Source organism: Balaenoptera acutorostrata, chromosome 15, assembly GCF_949987535.1.
Source record: "Balaenoptera acutorostrata chromosome 15, mBalAcu1.1, whole genome shotgun sequence".
NCBI classification, from domain to species: Eukaryota; Metazoa; Chordata; class Mammalia; order Artiodactyla; family Balaenopteridae; genus Balaenoptera; species Balaenoptera acutorostrata.
The window spans coordinates 84,459,866-84,480,923 of record NC_080078.1 but is presented as its reverse complement, the minus strand read 5'-3'; the positions used below and the strand labels follow the sequence as shown (position 1 = coordinate 84,480,923).

Below are 21,058 nucleotides of genomic sequence, written 5' to 3'. Positions count from 1 at the left end.
TATTCCATCTGCAGCAAAAGCAGGAACTCTATTTTTAACTGGGTGTAAATTTTTAATGGCAGAATGACTTGACGCTTATTAAAGCACAGTCAAGATTACACTTGTATCTTTCCAAACTAGAAGATACCATCAAATTTATGACTACCTATTGAGCACCTACTGTATGCAACATACAGTACTGGTGCCTGCAGGGATGAGGAGGTTGAAGATGCAGAGTTCCTCAGACTTCACATACCTTTTAGGAAACATGAGAACAAGTATCTTAAGAAGTTTAATGACTTCAACAAATTATTTACAGGTTCATCATTAGAAAAAATACAGCAGACTTTTATGTTCTGGGTTCTAGGCCGACAGAGAACTGAGCCCGTCTCCCAGCAAGGAGCTTACTTTACTCCTGGTTTCTGGCAGCCCCAAGTCCAACCCTGGACTTAAGCAAATGTTTTAAATTTGCCAATTAGAAAAACTATCCCCTCGGTGATGTGACAAGGGCCAGTCTTGGAAAAGAACACTCTAAAAGGCTCATGACTTAAGACTCACTATTTTGTGGTCATTTTCAACCACAGCCAGTCACTAGCTTGTAAAAAAAAGAGTAACAAAACTGCGGCTAAACTAAAAGTGATCCATCTATTCTCACCTCCAACGGACATCGGCTTCTGAAATAGCCTGAGCTTGGCTAGAGCTTGGCTCTCCTCATGGCAATCTTTCCTACTCGCCGTATCTGCCGATACACACAGATCGCAGAGCTGCAGGGCTGATTCATAAAGGGAAGGAAAAAGTTAGCTGTAAACAGTTAACTTGAATATTAAGACTTTTCTAGTGCACCTGCCTTTCCCTCTCTCTCAAAAAAATAAAAGAAAAAAATAACCAACCCAAAACAAAACTTTTCAGACCAAAAGAACCGGAGAGTTAATGGTCTGAATTCATCTGTGATCTGACTACCAAAGAATTTAAACCATTGAGTGCTGGCAATGTCTTTCAGTAGGAAACTTTATTTTGTCTTTTAAGAGTAGGCAAACATGTCTTACAGTATTATCAATGCCAGAGCTCCACACTCAGGAAGTTAATTTACACACCAGCCCCAAAGAGTAAAGCAGAAAAAGCATTTGGGATTGCAGGGTAAAAACACAACAGACTCTCATTTCAGATACTTACCAATCAGGAATTTTGAATTACATGAAATAAAAAAGCAACACCCCAAACCTATGGCTACTGGGGGCACCAGCTCCGAGTACTTCCCATGCAGGGGACTTGGGTTCTAACTTGAAGGCCACACATGCGTCACCCACTTGGGCTTTGCCCACAAAGGCCTGTCACTCAGAACAGGAACACCCCTGTTCCAGTCACCAGGACATCTGCCCTGCAGAACTGAAAAGCACTGGAATGTCCAAGACAGGAATGAAGGAAGCAAAAGAAAAACACATTCAAACTCTGCCCACCAATGCTTGGAGAGACTGCTGCTAGACAATCCACACAGCAGAAATATTCCCAGCTCAGGATTTCCTCTCTCCTAAGGGGCAAAATTTCTTCATTTCCCACAGGGCATCTGCAATCACAAATCAAAACCCAATGATGATGCCAAGCAGGGCCACCACTTCAGAGCTTACGGGGGTGGGCAAGGGAGAGACAGACAAAGGGAGCTTAGTAGACAATCTTCAAAATATTTTATTACAAAATACAGTACAGGGCTCATAGAATGTTTCCCAATGTTCTCTAACACATACACTGCTGAACAAAGCACTGCAAAATACCTGGCAGTTGCCCACATGAATCTAAGAACTTCTATAATAATTTTAATCCCCTTAGAGTTACAGACGAAACCTGTAACCGGCAGTGGAATGGAGAGATGGAGAGTCACCGTGGCCGCCAGGCTCCTGACTGCTGAACAATGACATCGTTTTCTCCAGGGGTTGAAATCCATATCCATGGCTGACAACCCACCGAAAGCTGGGACCCAAATTCGTACAGAGATGAGGCAGAGTGGAGAGAAGACAACTCTGGACAACCCACAAGTCTCCAGCCACTACTTCTTATTCCTGGGCTTTAGCTCTTCGGCTGCGTTACGTAGGAAAATGTAATTTTTCTTTTGGGGGTTATAAAATTCATGTCCCTAAAGGGGAAAAAAAAAAAACAGTACCTTAAAAATTGATTAAAAATCAGGTTAGCATTTTGTGGGCACTTTTAACATGCCAAGTCCTGTGCTCCATGCATGATGCGTAATCTCTCTGGAGGAATAAAACAGGTAAATGGAGAGAAATAAAAGTCAAACGTTAAACAAAAACTTTAATCCTCAGAGTAAAGGTTAAGGACTCAGTGGAAATGTCTTCAATGTGCCCCTTAGAAGGATGATCTTCTACATATTTATCTTTTCAGCACTGAGACTTCTGTCCACCTTCCACTGCTTTAATGCCAAGATGACTCCCCCTCAGTGAGCACAGGCTGGGGAGGGAGGTTGGCGGAGGATGGGCTGGAGGTTTCTCAGCACAGGAGACTTCTGGTCTGTGACGTCACAGGGAGCGGGGCAAGTCCCAGGACGCGCCACCCCAGACGCGTAGGGAGGCGAAGTGCAGGTGTCAGCGTGTCTGCTTGCGCCAGTGCTGAGGAGGAAGGGGGGCTGCGTGACACTGGGGGAGTCGGAAGCACCCAGCTCAGGCCAGGCTAGAAAGGGCTGTGGACAAACCGAGGCCTGTGAAAACTGTCCCACAGGGAAAAGGAATGGCAGCCACAAAGCTAAGTGACAATACAATGACAGGACTTATGTTTCAGGAAGACAGCAGAGTGGTGTGGGTAAGACAGATGAGTGGAAACCCGAGGTAACCAAAAGGCCTGGAACAGGGAGGTGGGAAGCGCCCTCTGGGTGCATTCTGCCGCCTGCAGTGCAATGATATGCTTTATTCTCACTCTTTGACAGTTACGCCAAGATAGTTCTAGAAGTTCTGCTCACCCAATGACCATTAAGTCTCATCGTAATACACAAAGTGCAGCTTTTCGGAACAGTTACGCTCAAGCAACAAGCTAATAATATTAATCATATGTGGGGATAACTGTCCTTCGACTAAGAACAATGGAAAATTCGTAAGCAACTTTTTTTTTTTTTTTTTTTAAAGGATTTTCTTATTTATTTATTTATTTATTTTTATTTTTGGCTGTGTTGGGTCTTCGGTTCGTGCGAGGGCTTTCTCCAGTTGCGGCAAGCGGGGGCCACTCTTCATCGCGGTGCGGGGACCGCTCTTCATCGCGGTGCGCGGGCCTTTCTCTATCGCGGCCCCTCCCGTCGCGGGGCACAGGCTCCAGACGCGCAGGCTCAGCAATTGTGGCTCACGGGCCCAGCCGCTCCGCGGCATGTGGGATCTTCCCAGACCAGGGCTCGAACCCGCGTCCCCTGCATTAGCAGGCAGACTCTCAACCACTGCGCCACCAGGGAAGCCCAGCAACTTTTTTTTAAGTTAAAAGATTATAATTTAAGTGTTCCACGGTTAAGCTGACATTAATTGCTCAGATGAATTAATTCTGAGTAGCATTTAAAGCGATGAGCTTTGATTTTACACTGTTTTCAATTTACAACTATTTTTTCAATGCCTGAAACATGCAGAGCCATGAGTGTGATGTGAGTTAAACATGGAGTTTTAATGCGGCTGCAGGCTGAGCAGGTGAAGAAGAGGAGATCCATCGAAGAGGCCCATGGGGAAACTGAGGCCTCAGGCCACAATCTGGCTCCAACCCCAGCCAGGCAGAACCAAAAAAAGCACACTCTTTGCAAAACTGAGTGCGTGGCTTCCACAGGTGAATGGATAAACAAACAGTGGAGACATCGAGACACCATGGAATACTACTCAGCAGTAAAAAACAAACTAGTGACACATTCAACAGCAAAAAAGAGTACACAGTATATGAGGACACCTATACAAAATTCTAGAAAACGCAAATTCACCTATAATGACAGAAAGCAGATCAATGTGTGCGTGAAGGAAAGGATTACAATGATACACACAGAAACTTTTGGGGGAGATAAAAATGTATGTTATCTTGACTGTGGTGAAGGTTTCCTGGGTATATACACAGATTCTGAAACTGATCAAACTACACTTTAAATGTGTGCAATTTACTGCCTTTCAATTACAACTCAGTAAAGTTGCTGGAAAAAGGCAGCTACGCGGCTCATATAAGCAAACGCTCAGAGAGAGTGCGCCTCCCACAGGCCTGAGCAGGCATCACAACAATGCGCTGAGCGGGCAAGATGTACCGCAGGTGACGTGGACAGAGCTCCGTGACTGCCCAGCTCTTCTGAGAAAGAGAGAGAACCAAAGGCGACTCCGAGACCGACACCCCACTGACTAGGAGGTGTTTGCCTCAAAGAGGAACGAACACAGGAGAAGCCGCAAGCGGGAGGGTAAAGCGGGGGGGGCGGGGTGGTGGGGGGAATCCACCGGATTTTGATCTCCTAGGTTAAGGTGCTTACGGGGTAGCCAGGGGCGGACATCCCGTTGGGACTGGGACACCGGAAGAAGTGGCGAGCGAGGTCAGGAGCCAAGTTAGACCTAGAAGAGTCACCAGCTTAGGCTGGAAGAGCTGCTGCTTCGTGAATGCAGACGCGCCTGGAGGACCCGAAGGAGAACCACAGAAAAAGGCCTGCGTACAAGAGGTGGGCAGAAGAGCAGAAGCCACCAGATGGCGAGCAGCAGTCAGGAGAAGGAATACAACAGACCACAGAAAGGTCAGAGAAACCAAGGGGAGGGCTGTGTGAAGGGAAGAGGAAGGGATGGACCGGTGCCCAGCACAGACAGCAAGGAAGCTTCTGTACTGGACAAGAACAAAGGCAGCAAGAACCTGACTACAGTCCAGGAAACTGAGGAGGAGACAGAGGTGGGGGAACAAAGAGGGCAGGGGGTCACCACTCTGGACAAGTTTAACAGAAGGGAAACCAGGCTTCTTAACACTTGTTTTAGAAGAGCCGAAGTGTGTGCTTACAGACGGGGGAACGAGAGAGGGGAGAGGCAGAGAAGAACGGAGTCGAGAGAGAGAGAGTTGTGTGCTGTGTGTGTGTTGTGTGTGTCTCGGGGAAGGGAGGGGGCCAGGGCCAGTGAAGACAGACACGTGTGGAGGTGAGCAAGAAAGACACCACAGCTCTGGAACCCAAGTACCCAGGTCTGCTCTCTTCACCATCACGCTGGGATGACTCCAAAACACAGCCAAGACCCTGTCAGTCCCTAACTTCCCTCCTCCCCACACAGCAAACAAGCAAAGAGCCAATGCCTCTGGTGGAAGCCCCACGGCCTTGCTGAGCCCTCTTCACTCTCGCCCAACAACCCCTGGCATCACTGGATGACTCGGACCCCCCCGAGTGGCGGCCGCTGGGTTTACGCTGACCAAGCTCTTGACGTGGGCACGTTCTCAGGGAAAGCATGAGAGGGAGGCCCTGTTTCCCTTTGCAGTGAGGTGACGGTGACATGCCATTTGCAGACACACAGCGTGTCTGGGAGGCTTCGCGACTCAAGCCCAGGCCTTCTGACTCCAGAGCCTGGCTCTGCTGCCTGACGGGGCCCAGCGCAGGTTTGGGAATTCTCACCTTTGACCAGTCGTAGCTGGAAGCATATGCAAATATGTTTCCATTGTGATTGAAGCAGCAAGCCGATATCGGTTGATCTAACTGTTCCGAAGTTTTTAGTTTTGTTCTGGCATCTTTGTCCCAAAAGCTGAATCTACCATCAGAACCCACAGTTGCAAGGGTGCCATGAACAGGATGGAACGCAATTCCATTTACCTACAAATGATGGATATGTACAATGAGAAGCAGAGGCAGAGGAGGGAGGAGAAATCAGGTTTTCGCCAATGCAGACTTCCTGGTTCAGTCAGGACACAAAATGGAACAGACGGTCAGTTCAGTAGAGCTGGCGGCCCGCTGATCACAAGAGAAACTAGCCCCACTTCCTGAACCAATCAGCAGCCCAGGACTGAATCTCGCCTCTTGTTCAAAACACGAGTCAGCAGAGGTTAATAAGTATGTAAGCTAGTGACACCAAGGAGCGAACCTCAAGAAAATGCCTTTTTCTTTTTCAGCAAACGGCAATTTCTCGGTTTTAGCTAAGTGTATCAACTGTCTACCAGCACTCATAGAGGTGGAAGTCGCTCCCCAAAACTCCTAAGCCTGCATTCAGAAACAGAGAGAACGAAGACGGTCAACATGTTCATAAAAACAGAAAACTGAAACCTCTCACGTAAGCCATTTATCTCTGCACGCGAACACACACAATGACAGTGATCTTTTCTGATCCCATAATGACTCAGCTACCCACCTCCAAGTCTAGTTTCTAGACACATTCTCAGGGTTACAGTTTCTAAAAACGTACCGCGTAAATGTCCTGAGGAGCTGAAGTGTTGGTTCCGTTAGATCGATGACATTTAAAGGTGAAGTTATCTTTGGCACTGAAAAACAAAGCCCCAACTTAGTTTTCCTTTTTTAAAAAAAGCTTCAAGTGAAAATCTTCAAGCTGATCAGGCCTCACTTACGGATTTGGGGGGTTGATGTAGTGAATGGCAACTCTCCCCTCAATGCTTCCCAGGGCAAAACCTGTCGGCTTGTTCTGTTTGTCTTTAAAAATAGCCACACATCGATGCTACAGTTGGGGGGGAAAAAGTATATCATCACAATGTAAGCTGTAACATTCCATAACTAATGTGACTGTGAACAGCTTTTAGGGTTTTGAAAGAACCAGAAACAGTATTTCTCAAATATGGTAAAGAAGATAATTTCTATTCCTCCAGTAAGCATTATTTTCCTTTTACTCAGCCACATGATTTTATGAATAAACCTCGGACCAAGTGCTTCCATCCAGGCACTGTTCTCCCTCTGCCACCCTAAAGGCCCTGCTGTCACTGCAGCAGGGGACGCGGCCCTCAGAGCCCCGCCAGGTCCTATTCTGCCACGCTGAAGGCCCTGCTGTCACTGCAGCGGGGCACGCGGCCCTCAGAGCCCCGCCAGGTCCTATTCTGGCGCTGGCCCCCTGGTAGGTCGGGAGAACACGTCACTTTGATTCACAGCCCACCACTGACTAGGCGAGTGCCCTCCAGCAAGTCACCCAACGTTCCAGAGCCTCTGCATCCCCAACTGGAAAAGGGAAGTAGTGTCTGCCTGTGGAGCACGGGGGACCAAGGGTCAAGCATACAGTGGACGTGGCCAGAACTTTCTAAACCGTGCATAAGCTATGCAAAAGCCAGACACTGCCCTCGATCCAACACTGAGTTTGAGGGCCCAAAGGAGGGTTTCCTGGACTCCACAGAAGATCCCACAGCAACAGCCCACGGCCCAGCCTCCGGGGGCAAAGGAACACAGATCCACATTCTTGTCATTCAAGAAGAGCTGCATTAAATGTGGACGGAGGGAAGTAGAGAAATGAACAGATCTGAAACCACATGCAGGGTAGAAGTGAGCTTGGTGGTTGATGAGATGGGAGAGGAGGAAAGGAGGGAGAGTGAATCAACGACGACTCCTGATTTCTGGCTTAGACAACTAAGGGGCGGAGGCCCCATTTAGTGAGATGCAGAGCACAAGGGGAAGAGCAGGCTGGGGTGGTGGGAAGGGGCAGGTAAAGACTGCTCACTCGGCAAACACAGAATGCCTTCTATTCAGGCCTGGCTCCAGGTGCCAGGAATGAGGCAGCAATGAACACAAAATCCCTGCTCTCACTGAGTCTATGCTCTGGTCAAAAAAACAAGATGAGTAAAATCTACACGTACGTATATATAAGACACACACACATATCTATATATACATAGCCTGGGGAGAATGAGCAGGGAGGATCCTGAGAAGAGGTAACATGATCTGCAGAAAGTGGTCCTGGGTTTGGCACGGGTTTGGCTCTTGGGCTGAGACATGAGGAGGATGCAAAGGAGCTGTCAGACTGTGGGTGTCCTTGTCAGGAGCACAGAGGCAAGGACTGCTGGGGATCCAAGTCTCCAGCCCACAAGGCGTACCTAAGCAACAGCAACGGCCGGCAGACGTAGAGAAGGCAGTGGTCAAGGGCAGACGCCTGGGGAACCTCAACATGCAGCAAGAACCAGCAAGGAAGACAAAGCAGCAACCAGAGAGGCAGGACGTAAGATGCTGGCATTACAGAAACCAAGGACAGAGTTTTAAGAATATGTAATAAGAACAGCAGCGAATGCTGCTGCCATGGTAAGATGAGGGTTGATGAGTATCCCACTGGAGCTACTCATTAGAAAGCCATCAGTGGCCATGCCAGAAACAGTTTCAGTAGAGTAATGGGGGCAGAAGTCTCAAAGAGGGTGAGAGATGAGTGGGAGGTAAGGGAACCAAGAAAGCTCACGTAAGACACTTACTCGACTTCAAAGGGAAAAAGGGACCGAGGTGGCAGAGGATGTGGGGGTCAGAAGAGGCTTGTTTCCTAGGATTGGACTTGAGCCTGGTTCAGTGCCAATGAAGTACAAGAAGAGGGGAGATGAGATACAGGAGAGAGGCAGGTGGCTGACAGCCTAAGGCTCCTGAGAAGGCTCACCTAACAGCTGGGAAAAGGCAGGGAAGATGCAGGTGTAGCCAGAGTTCTAGATGCAGCAGGAGGACGATGGGGAAGTTCCCAACCACCAGCTTCTATGTTCTCGGAGGGAGTGTCCCGGGGTCTGAAGAGAGTGAAGGAGATCTAAGAATCCGTGGCAGGTAAAGACCAAGCTAAAGACGGAAGCTGTGGATTCACGATGGAACCAATCCACCGAGGTGTGCACCCATTCAGCAGCATGCAGCGAACCCGGGGGATGTTTGCAGAAGATGGTATTTACTCACTAACTATTTGTGTTTATATCCTTAAATTCACCCCCTCTGAATGTCTGAAAGTACGATTTCCATATGGGGCCACGTGGCCAGACTGCCTGCGACAAGTGCTAAATACGAGCTTCTTGATTTGACTTGTGACTCACCTGATGTTTCAGCGGAGATTCTATCCTCCTGAATTCAGAAGGTTGATTCTCTAACTGATAGACGATCAGTCCCCGCTCTGCAGTCGCCACCACAGCCATAGGGTATATCTGGAAAACACAGGAAAGCAGAGACGTGCTTAAAGTGGACTGTGCTTTTTCATACCAAAGTATTAGATCAATTTTTTTTAGAGTCACAAAAGTAAGTCTGAATTTTTTTTCAAGTTTAACAGTTCAATGATATTATCACATTTCAAGGTAACCTAGAGAAATCGTATTTGAAAGTAGAACATTCGTATCTTTTTAAAAGACTCGTTTTTTAAAACTACAAAATATACATTTAGAAAATGTACTGAGAAATAGAGAAGAAATGAACATCACCTCTACCGCCCCATCAAATGATAACTGCTGTTAGCATTATGGTATGCTAACCCCCGTCTTTCTTCCTGAACATTATACAGGTGTGTATATATATGTTTCTATATAATGCTGATCCTTTACTCAAAGCGTATTTAGTGAGCACCACCCCACACATTTTCCAGAGAACACTAGCAGTGGCCACATATCTAACATTCCCTCAAATGAACCCACCACAGGGTTCACTTAACCATGTCTGTCTTGTTGGGCCACTTGGTCACTTCCCATGTTTTTACTATATTATAGAGAACAAAAAACATTTGCATCTTTACTTTTCTCATGATAAATTCCTAAAAGTGGAATTACTGGGGCAGTTGGTATAAAACTTCAACTTCTTGCTAAACCAATAGAGAAAGTTCTTTAGTTTCTATCCTGATCACTCAGAGACAGTCACCAGAGCTCTGGCACCACACCACCAAGATACTGCCAGTTCTCCTCCAGCCACACAGTGCATGGCATTCTGGGGACAGCGTGGCATGTGGCTATCTGCCTATGTTCATACAAGTGACTAAAAAAATGTGACATCCAGGTTTCTGTAACTCTGGAACATATGCAGCACAAAAATCTACAGATTTAAGACGACTGAGGCAATCCAAACTACATCCCACGTCTATTATTAAAGTTTGAAGGGTTTTTACATTACCCTCTGATTGCAAGATATCATAAGGTAAGAAGTGCCTTTTTTCTTCTTTTTTTTTTTTTAAAGGAAATAATTATTACTAAATTAAAAATTCCTTACCATGTCAGCACAGTAACACCTTTCAGGGAGTTGTAAAACCATCATAGGATTTGATGATCGTGTATCCCAAAACTAAAAGACAAAAAAACCCAAAAAACAAACCCACAAAAACCCAGTAAGTGACCATTCAGAGCTAAAGTCCAAATAGTGCAAGAATAAATGTCGGGCTTCCCTGGTGGCGCAGTGGTTAAGAATCCGCCTGCCAATGCAGGGGACACGGGTTCAATCCCTGGTCCAGGAAGATTCCACATGCTGCAGAGCAACTAAGCCCATGAGCCACAACTACTGAGCCTGAGCTCCAGAGCCCGCGAGCCACAACTACTGAGCTCATGTGCCACAACTAATGAAGCCCGTGGACCGCCACAAAAGAAGCCACTGCAATGAAGAGTAGCCCCCGTGCAGCAATGAAGGCCCAACGCAGCCAAAAATAAATTAATTAATTTTTAAAAATAATAATAAAATAAATGCCAATCTTGGTCAGGCCATGCAGTCCCTCAACAGTATATTATACCTTCAAAGTCTTATCCCAGCTCCCGGTCATCACACAGCTGTAGTTTGGTGCTTTGATCCAATGTATGGTTTTAACAGGAGCATCGTGCTTTCAAGACAAAACCAAAATACACCAAGGTGAATGTAATAATATGCTACACAGCTTTGGTTCTGGAAATTCAAAGAAAAGGAACCTTAAATACTGAGGTCATACCAAACAAAAACCAAAGGATAGTTCAGCCCTTCCCCATGACCAAAACATTCAATGTAGCATCAAGAGCATGTATCTACCTTCCATTCTAACAAAATTTAATTTGATTTTAACCATAATTAACTAGCATGTGAGAGTGAAAGGGGGAGATATTCAGGAATAACTCATAGGGAACTCCACCACGGTTGTATCACTTAGATGACACGCATTGAGAGACTGAGGAGGTGCTTCTAGCGCACAGCACCGCGATCTCACGGTACACAACACCTTCCTGAAAATGTCTCGGTGTCAAGAGGCTCTTCCTCGCCAGGCCAGACCCTCCGGTTCCAGGTTCTCTCATCTTCCTCATTTCTGCTTTTCTTGGCAGTCTTCACACAGAACCTGCCTGCTGTCCCGAGCAGACTGTAAAAGCTCCTGGCATGTGGAAGGGTCCCTCTTACTCACTGCTGCATCTCTACTCCTAAGGACAGTGCCTGGAGTATCACAGGCATTCATTCAATACAGACTTGTCGAATGAATGTGTGACCAAATGCAGTTGGTACAAAGGCAAGCCACACATGGGTGTCAGAATGTTGAGGACCAGCTGTACCATTTACAGATTTTAATGTCACTAGCTCCTTATTATGCCCTCCTCATCCACACACTACGTAAGACCCATGACAGAACAATTTATGAAATACTAGTTAAAACGAGAATGTGTACAAAATTGGTGTCATTTTTGTGCTACAGAGGTTTCTGGTATATTTAAATCTAATTGATTTGGAATGGTCAAACTGCATCTTTCCTATAATTGAGAATTATTGTAATTAAGGAATCATCGCAACCCTGGGCACCAGCCTTGCCCAGCCTTCCTGCAGAGGGCAAGTTTTTACTACCTGTGCTATCTGTATCGCCTGGTTACTGTTGAGGTCCCACATTTTGGCAGTTTTATCACATGATGCCGTAAATACTTTGCTCCCATCCTAAAATAAAATAGAAAAAAATCTGACATTCTAAGAAAAATAAAACCTCTATATGAACATCTAGATATTAGACTGAACATACCGAGGCAGGTTTTATTTTGCAATTTTAATTTTTCCAATTATTTGGGGGCGAGAGTATTGCAAGCTACAATATCATATACAAAACACATTTTCTGCTCTTTTTAATTGTTAATTTTTTCTAAGAGATAATATGTAAAAAGGTCAAAAAAACCTGAACAGCATTTAGAATTATAGAGTGAAAACGAAGTCTCTCCTGACCCCAGCTCGCCGCTCAGAGGCAGCCATGGCCACTGGCATGTCCTCCAGGAACAGCCTTTGTACATCCTGTATCGATGTGTGTTACCTACCAGGAACCACTTCAAAATTTTTTTCTTATTTTCATCAATTTCAAGCCTTCACAAAAGTTGCAAGAATAATACAATGAATACTACTCATAAACCTATCACCTAGATTCACCAACTGTAAACACTTTGCCACATTTACTGTATCTCTTTCTACCCACCCCATTCCCGCTCTATACCACACGTACAATCATTATTACTTTTCAGCTCAGTATCTCATAGCATTCTAAAGTGCATGCAATAAAACTACACTAATTTATGATAGTCACTGGTCCAATGTAAACTATAGAATAGCTTAAAAAATTGGCAGTCACTGTATAGTGGTTTTAAAATACTCACATACAGAACTCATAAAGTAGGTCAGTCAACATGAAGCACAAGGTAATTTAAAAACAAAAAGTACTGAGTTGAAAATTCTAGACCAGCTGTCAACAAATTTTTTCTCTTAAAGGGCCATACAGTAAATATTTCAGTCTTTGCAGGGCAAGAGGTCTCTGTTGCAACTCCTTAACTCTGCTGTTGTAGCTTGAAAGCAGCCATACACATTATGTAAATGAATGATGTGGCTGTGTTTCAAGAACAGTTTATTCACAAAAATTGGTAATGGGTCAGATTTGGCCCATGGGCCATCATTTGCTGACCCCTGCCCTATAGTACTTCATTTCTGGTTCCACAGCTCACAGACTTACCACTATCTTCCCCTAGCAAAAACTTCTTCCCACTTGAAGTCGCCAAGATGCTAACGCATGGAGCGGGCTGCCCCGAGGCTGAGTGGAACGCCGGCCCCTCAATCTCATAAAATGCCACTCCTACCAGCTGCAGGATGCCAGGCCCCAGTGGACACACTGAGACAGAGGCCAGTCTATCAGACGGCTGGGGCACAGAAACGAGATTCCCAAGCGCTCTCGACTCAGCTCCTCTCAGGTCCACCTGCTGTGGCCAGACCGACCGTCCTCAGACTGCCAGAGAATCACCCTCAGCAAGTTTGGCTTTTATGCCTCAAGCGTTAACCGTGGCTCTTCTGTGCTTCTGTGCCTTTCCACAGCTGCCTTCCTCTCCCAGGCTAGCTCCTACTCCTGTAAGCCCCTGTGAGGGAGGCTGTTAAGTGCATGGGCTCTGGAGGCAGGAGGGTCCAGGTCTGGGCTCAGCCTTCCACCCCCTATATTCCCTCAAACAAGTCTCTTAACCACTTCCCACAGGTGCCCCGCTAGTCTTTACGTGGCTGAATCTAGCTGTCACTGATTTCCACTACCTGCAATCCTTCTCTGTTTCTCTACGTCTGTCTTAAGAGATCATGAGTTCCATAAGCACAGGATTTGCCTACCTCGCCTACTTTGACTTCCACTATATCCCAAGTGCTTAGCATACAATAGGTGCCTGACAATTACTGGAACTAAATATGTTATTACCTGTTGTAAATACTATTATTATCGTCATCTTATAAGTGAAAAAACAGACTCAGAGAGATTAAATAACTTGGCAAAGTCAAAAAGTGGAGATAGGGCTTCCCTGGTGGCGCAGTGGTTGAGAATCTGCCTGCCGATGCAGGGGACACGGGTTCGAGCCCTGGTCTGGGAGGATCCCACATGCCGCGGAGCAACTAAGCCCGTGAGCCACAACTACTGAGCCTGCGCGTCTGGAGCTTGTGCTCCGCAACGGGAGAGGCCACGACAGTGAGAGGCCCGCGCACCGCGATGAAGAGAGGCCCCCGCTCGCCGCAACTGGAGAAAGCCCTCGCACAGAAACGAAGACCCAACACAGCCAAAAATAAATAAATAAATAAATAAATAAATTTATTTTTAAAAAAAGTGGAGATAGACCCGAAATTTGAACCCAGGCCTGGAATGGATGAGACAATGCTCTCAAGCTATATAAGCAGATGGTTTACTGTTAAGATTCAGCTCAATTCTTGCCCCTTCTGTGGAGCATTCACAGCCCCCTTCCCAAACTTTATAGCTGCCTTCTGGGTTCTGCCCACCCAGCACAGTGCATCCTGCCTCTCTCAGAACTCAGCTCACTGAATTGGAACTCTTCATGTCTATGTTTCGATGCCTCCACTAGATGGCGCACAACTCTAATGGAGATGGAGAAAGGAAACAGGCGGTACACATCTCTGTAAAAGCCAACAGCCTACTCAGTAACATCTGAGCGACAGAATTCCGGTGTCAGTTAATTCTATTTCTTACCATACTTGATAAGAAACTTACAATTCTGAACTGTTACCTGATCAGTAAAGAAAGACAGGCAAAATAAATTAGAAATATTTAAAATCTATTCAAGTTGCTATTTTTCTACAGGTAAATTAAAACTATTATTAGTCTCATAATAACGCAATCAGACGTCAAAAATACATTTTACAGATAACAAAAATGCTTTAGAGAAGGCTGTCAGAGCTAATGATTAAAATGGGAGCAACTCTGGCTCCTTAACCATCTCAAAATATTTATAAATAGTAGAATCATTTCCTATTTGAAAGCTAAGTAAGATCACATAAATGTATGGTGTGAGTAGTTTGATATTTCTCATAAAGTTAAACATATATTACATATGACCCAGCAAGCCCACTATTAGATATTAATGCAAGAGGAATGAAAACTTATATTCACAGAAAATCCAATATACAAATGTTTATAGCAGCATTATTCGTAATGACCAAAAATGGGAAACAACTCAAATGTCCTGCAGCTGGTGGATGGTGAACAAAGAGTGATACATCCATACCATGATTACTACTCAGCAATAAGGAAGACAAACTACTGCCAGATACAACAACCTGGATGGACCTCAAATGCAGTGTGCTCAAAACAGCCCGATTCAAAGGGCTTCTGTTTATGACATTCTGGTAAAGGCAGAACCCCAGGGACAGAAAACACATCAGTGGTTTCCAGGGACTGGGGGCTGAGGAGGATTTGACTACAAAGGGCAGGAGGATATCCTTGGGCTGATGGATCTCTTCTATATTTTGACCACAACTCTATGCATCTCTCAAAACTCACAGAATCATACACTAGAAAGGTTCAATTTTACTGTTTGCAAATCGTATCTAATAAAAAAAATTTTGCATGAGCCTGAGGAGGGACCTTGAGGCTTAGCCTCCTCAGCACAGCTGCCCCAGACTCTCAGTCAGGCCCCTTTGTTTTCTCACTTCTGCAGCGTTCAGCCATCAACAGAAGGGAGGAGCGAAAGGCTGGGCTGTCAATCCTGGGCTCCTCCTTTAGGGAGGGGTGGGTCCTCCACAGCTGTGGCTCTTGCTGTGCGTGACTTCACCATCCCTGCTGGTTTCTTTGTAAATAGTACCTTCATTAAACTCCCCAATCACCCACCCACTCCCCCAAAAAGAAAAATAAAGAAGAGCTCAGAGCTGAATAAACTTGAACACATTTACTTATATTACTGATGTTCAGGATTTGGGAGGAAAAAGACTTCCAAAAAAATGAAATATTTCAGAAGTTTAATAATGGAAAAGGATTAATTTTTCCCCTAGGACTTATTTTCTGGGACACTAATTTCTAATTTTAAAACAACATAAGCTCACGGAACATGTAGAGGTAGGAAAGGCTTTAAAAAATTGTCTAATCCCTTGCTCAAGGAAATATGTCAATAAATTAATGGATTTTTTTAATGCAAGAAAAGCTTTCAGAGAGATTAAAGTTAACATGACTAAAGTTAACTGATTACATTATGAGTATCAATAAATTACTATATTTAAATTCAGAATGAGCACTTCTACAATGTGTATACATACTTGCTATTTGTGTTTCAGGTTATATAAAAACATATATACATTTATGTACACTCTGAAAACATGAAAAAACTGAATGAAACTTACATCACTCCAGCAGACATCTAGCACAGGCCCAGTGTGCATCTGCTGGGCTTTTGGAATAGTCTGTCCACTGTCTTGAACTTCCCAGCATCGAACCTATAGTAATAAAACAAATTAACGCAAACAGCCAATTAATGATACATTATATGCATTTTAAGCCCTTTGCCCCAAGCCATAATCAGATAAACACAAATTTACATTATAGACACTTTTTCCCTATCAAATTAACAAAAATAAAATGAAGAATACTTGGCGCCAGCAAGGATAAGCTGAAACTTGTACAACTGGTAGGTGTGTAAATTGGTACAGCTCTTCTGGAGGATATTTATCTGAAATCCTTAAGTCTGTACCCTGTGTCTCAACTATTTCGGGACTTGAGGATTTCCCATGATGTACTTTACATGCGTTATCTGAATTAATTTCTACAACAGCTAAAGCTCTGTGAACTTACTGTCATCTCCATCTCATGAAACAGGACACGAGGCTTAACGAAGATAACTGGCCCAGGTCCCATATCTAAGAGAGTGGCAAAGCCACTATGTGTTTATCTGATTAGGAGTGTGGTTGAACGTTTCAAGATTACTCCAGCAGGCCACTTGCACTCCTTTGTGAAGTGCCTCTAAGCACCCTTCGCCTATTTTTCTACCAGAGTTTTTATCTTTCTTTTCGTATGCTATGATTTCTTTTTGGTAAGTATAGTGTCTGTGCAGGATTTATGCTATATCTAAAGGTGAAGAAACTTTAACATATGCCTGAAGAACATTTGCAGGATGCCTAGAAGGGAAATTTGTGTATACCGTCATGGACAACTTTTATTTTCAATGAATACTACAGATCTGGGAATATACTTCAAGATACTGAACTAGAGTAGGAATTTTTGAATGACGCATATGATCCTGCTTTCTTAACAAAAATCGGCACAAGAAGTGATGCCTGCCATTCAGACGGGTTCACACTCTAAACTCGGTGCTTTAAAAAAGCCATGAATAAGCCTGAACTCTCTGCTTCATTCACTTGGAGCAAAAAGAGAAAAAAAAAAAAAAAAAGCTAACTGTGCCCATACAAAGAGATATGACAGAGAGAACATGCGTTTAAGGAGCACTTACATCGTTAGCCCACGATCCTGCAATAAGAAAGTTCCCCGGCAAGGTTGGTGGGCTAAAAGATAGACAACCAATGCTATCATCAGGAGAGGATGTGACTTCAATATCCTGGGGTGGAAAAAGTCCATGTTAAAATGTATACATCGTCACAATTCAATTCAAAATTGCCTTCTTTCTCACCAGCACCTCATGGTGGCCTTCCCTCGTGTCAAGAGCTAAGTCAATCAGACCTTTCTTACTCTGATAAGAAGGGGAGCATAACTAAGCCAGTGAAAGCACGGGCACTGCCGGACTGCAGGCAGCGCTCTCAAGGCAGGCCACAGCCACACTCCCCAGATGACGGCCCACCCGCTCACTCTTGCCCCAAAGTGCTGCATCACAGCACCACCGGCCTCCCTCCGCCACAGAAATTCTGAGTCAACAGCTGTGGGCTGGGCCCTAGGAACCTGCAATTTTAACAGGCACCTCGAGGGATTCCAGTGATCAGGAATGTCAGGGGGAACAGGACACTCGTCCAGGGGACATGCAGTTTCTCTGCTCCAGTATTTGAGAAAGCAGCCTGGACAAAACTTCAGAGTTTTCACCCCCAAAGGAGGCTCCCAAGCCATCTGGGTTTCTCTCGCTGTCACCAGCGTGGGGCCCCCTGCAGCGTCTCTACAAACCCATGCAGCCTCAGGTGGTACCTTCATAGGGTTGTGATTATCTGCGGCGGCGCTGCCGAACATGCTGGCTCCCCCCGTGCCGAACCCGGAGGCTGCTCCAAACAAGCTCATCTGGGCCCTAAAAATAATGGGAAAAGCTAAGGACAGGGCCTCTCCTAAGTAATACACATCGCTGAGAGGCAAGATACAGACAACTAAGTTATGGAAGGGAAACAGAGCGTAAATAAATAAATGGCTTGATGTCAGGCTTCTCTCTTCTGAAGAGATCTAAATATGCGACAAGCAGAGTGCTTTTTAAAAATAAACTTTCTATTTTAGAGTAGTTTTTAATGGAAAATTCTTAAGACAGAAGAGTTCCCTGGGCTTCCCTGGTGGCGCAGTGGTTAAGAATCCACCTGCCAGTGCAGGGGACACGGGTTCCAGCCCTGGTCCGGGAAGATGCCACATGCCGTGAAGCAACTAAGCTCGTGTGCCACAACTACTGAGCCTGTCCTCTAGAGCCCGCGAGCCACAACTACTGAGCCCGTGTGCCACAACTACTGAAGCCCGCGCCTAGAGCCCGTGCTCCACAAGATAAGCCACCGCAATGAGAAGCCCGCACACTGCAACGAAGAGTAGCCCCCGCATGCCGCAACTAGAGAAAGCCCGCGCACAGCAACAAAGACCCAACGCAGCCAAAAATAAATAAAATAAATAAATAAATTTTAAAAAAAAAGAAGAGTTCCCATACACCCCACATCCAGTTTCCTTCTTAACTTTGTCGCAATTAATTCACCAATACTGACACGTTACAGCAGAGTATTTTTCAGTCACCAGGTAAAAAATAAATTCGCTCATTTCTTTTTACACAGTTAGACACACGCTGCTGAGCACCAGGAACACAACTGGAAACCAGGAGAAGGCCCCATTCCTCCAGCTTCCCACTTAGTGACAATTCACTGTCTTCGTACTAATGTCCGCACTCTGGATTAGGTCAATATCTCTGCATGAAGTTACTTAGAAAAGCAACCAACCCTGGCAGCGATCGTAAGAGTTTAAAAAAGTAATCCATTTTGGTCTGCTTAAGTAGCAAAAGGTTTGGCATTACGTTTTGGGCATGTGCCCAGCAAGAATCCCCCCACTTTGAGTTTTCTCCTGGGCACCACAGTCTAGCAGGCCCACCTGGGTTAGAGCCATGCCTCTGCCACTCACCAGAGCTGGGACCCTGATCTCACCAAGCCTCATTTTCCCTACTCTGCAAACACAGAGAATATTAACACCTTCTCCAGAGTTGCTCTGAGGATCAAATCAGATTATCTATGTAGAAAGTGCAGTGTCTCGTGCATAGTGGGTCATAAACAACCTTCCCTTTTTTCCTTCCAAGGAGAAAGTCTATTATTATAACTCTGATTCCTCACATACATTGATGCCACATTTTCAATTCTGTCATTGGTTAGTAAATTTTTACACCCAGAAGCCTACCGTATCAGCAACCTCTCCCAAAGGAGGCTAGCAGCTGAGTGACAAAAGTGACTAGCCCAATAACATACAGCTCATGGGACAGGAGATAACAAGAGTAGCATCTCTTAAGAAGACAACACAGAATGGGAAAACTGTGAGGAATTCTGGGGAGGCATTTGAGTTTCCCGAGCTTTATGAAAAATAAGTGTAGACCTACTAGGTCTATGAACGCGTTAATATCTCAGAAAGCAACCCCGTGCGAGGCCGTGGTGCTTGCTGACCACCTCTGCCTCAAATGTTTGAGATGTATTTGAAACACCAGTTAACTGCACAAGCAAACAAAGGAATGACAAGGTTTCTGCAGTCAAGTCCAGGAACTAAATATATGATTTGGGGCACATTATTTAGTCTTGATTTTCTCATCTGTAAAAACAGACCCTGATATCCACTTCACAGAGTTACGAAAACCAAGTGAGGTTGTACACACTGTGCCTGAAACGCCTGTCCCTTCCTCTCTTCAACCGTCAAGTTTGGGAGAGAGCATTTCTGCCATTAGGGATGAACTACGGGAGAAGAACAAGGGCCATCGAGCGTTAATTAGCCTACGTGGGCCACATGTTGTGCAGGACACCGAGGACCCTCTCTAGACGTTCGGAAGACAAGTGTACGTCTCCAGCCTACCGAAGCGCGCGCTCCTTGCCTCCTTGCTGCACCCCAGCTCTGATGGCTTCCTCTCTGCCCCTGAACAAAGCAAGCTCCTCCCAGCCCTGAAGCATTCCTACCAGCTGTTCCTCCAGCCTGGGATGATCCGCCCTCCCCCAAACCCCCAGCTGTCTCAGTTTGAATCTTCAGGTCCCACTTCAAAAGAGGCCTCCTGCGAACTTTTGAGGGTGATGGAAACGGTCTAAAACCGCACGGTGATGATGTTTACACGACTTAAACTTCCCCAAATCATCAAAATGTACACTTTAAACGGACTATCGTGTGTAAGTGACATCCAGTGAAGCTGTTAAAAGCATCTTCGTAAAGGAAGGCCCCTCCCAGAGGCTTCCCTGCCTTCCTAATGTAACACGTTGGAGCCTCCATCGCATCTCCGTCTTCTTCACAGCACCCGTCCCCATCTGGAACTTGTTGGCAATCAGTCGCCTCCCCAGGAGTGCGCCAGCTCCACCACGGCAAAGAGCCGCCTGAACGCTCCCCTGAAACACACCTGGCCCTCAGCACAATGCCTGGCACTTCAGAGATACTTGCCTGGGCACAGCGTGTGCACGTGGATACAGGACTACATGATGGAGGGAACAGAAACAAAGAACCAGTTCAGAGAGGGATAAATGCAACAAAGGAGATGAAACCGGTTACCGTGGGGGAGACTAAAGGGGGATGGCCTTCCGCAGAAGAACGGTCCGGGAAAGTCAACGACGTGGCGGCTTCTATCTTATGAGAAGCCAGGCGTGTGACGAGGAAGGGCAGAGGTGACAGAGGCTGCCATCCACTCTGTGACCCTTCCCGGTGCCTCGGTTTCCCCACGAGAAAAACGAGGGGGTTAGACCGGAGGTGACCCGTAAGGCCCCTTGCAGCTCTGACGTCCCTCCCAGGGGCCACTAATGGAGTTCGCCAACAGTCCTGCTCGTGCCCCAGCACCTCGCGGCGGGCCGCACTCGCCCGGGAGGACCCGGCCTCTGCGGCGCCATGGCGGCTGGGAACGGGGGGAAGCGGCACGGGGCCTACCTGAGAGTCGCGCCGCGGAGGAAAGCCGGCGACGGGGAGCGGGAGGAGCTCGGGAGCCTGCGACCCCGCTCGGGCGCGGAGGAGGCGATAGCGAGGTGGCAGGAACAGGAATCCCGGGAGCCTAATGTTCTTCTCACGCCGGTCGAGGAAACGGCCCTAATTACCGCGGAGACACTGCGCATGCGTCTCCGAACCAC

At 46.1% G+C, this 21,058-nt stretch overlaps 1 protein-coding gene across 3 annotated transcripts; it reads right to left on the bottom strand.

Moving 5' to 3' along the window:
• Window positions 1-1,644: 1,644 nt before the first annotated feature.
• On the bottom strand, window positions 1,645-21,048 carry RAE1 (ribonucleic acid export 1). 3 transcript variants are annotated; one of them, XM_007185258.3, is made up of 12 exons: window positions 20,862-21,048; window positions 17,715-17,811; window positions 17,035-17,139; window positions 15,932-16,024; window positions 11,654-11,740; window positions 10,590-10,676; window positions 10,079-10,150; window positions 8,926-9,033; window positions 6,505-6,611; window positions 6,345-6,420; window positions 5,564-5,758; window positions 1,645-2,107 (listed from the first exon to the last, which is right to left on the bottom strand). In XM_007185258.3, the coding sequence occupies exons 1-12, from the start codon at window positions 21,041-21,043 to the stop codon at window positions 2,021-2,023; spliced, it is 1,296 nt and encodes a 431-aa protein (XP_007185320.2). In that variant the 5' UTR covers window positions 21,044-21,048; the 3' UTR covers window positions 1,645-2,020. The 3 variants fall into 3 exon arrangements, with proteins under 3 accessions (XP_007185320.2, XP_057385572.1, XP_007185321.2); XM_057529589.1 differs by lacking the exon at window positions 10,079-10,150; XM_007185259.2 differs by lacking the exon at window positions 11,654-11,740.
• Window positions 21,049-21,058: the final 10 nt, after the last annotated feature.

Coding starts and splice junctions, on each gene's coding strand:
- RAE1 (XM_007185258.3), bottom strand. CDS start 21,043: ATGCGCAGTGTCTCCGCGGTAATTAGGGCCGTTTCCTCGACCGGCGTG. Junction 10,677..11,653: donor AGGCGATACAGATAGCACAG/GTAGTAAAAACT, acceptor TTGTCTTGAAAG/CACGATGCTCCTGTTAAAAC. Junction 2,108..5,563: donor CCAGCTACGACTGGTCAAAG/GTGAGAATTCCC, acceptor TTTCCCCTTTAG/GGACATGAATTTTATAACCC.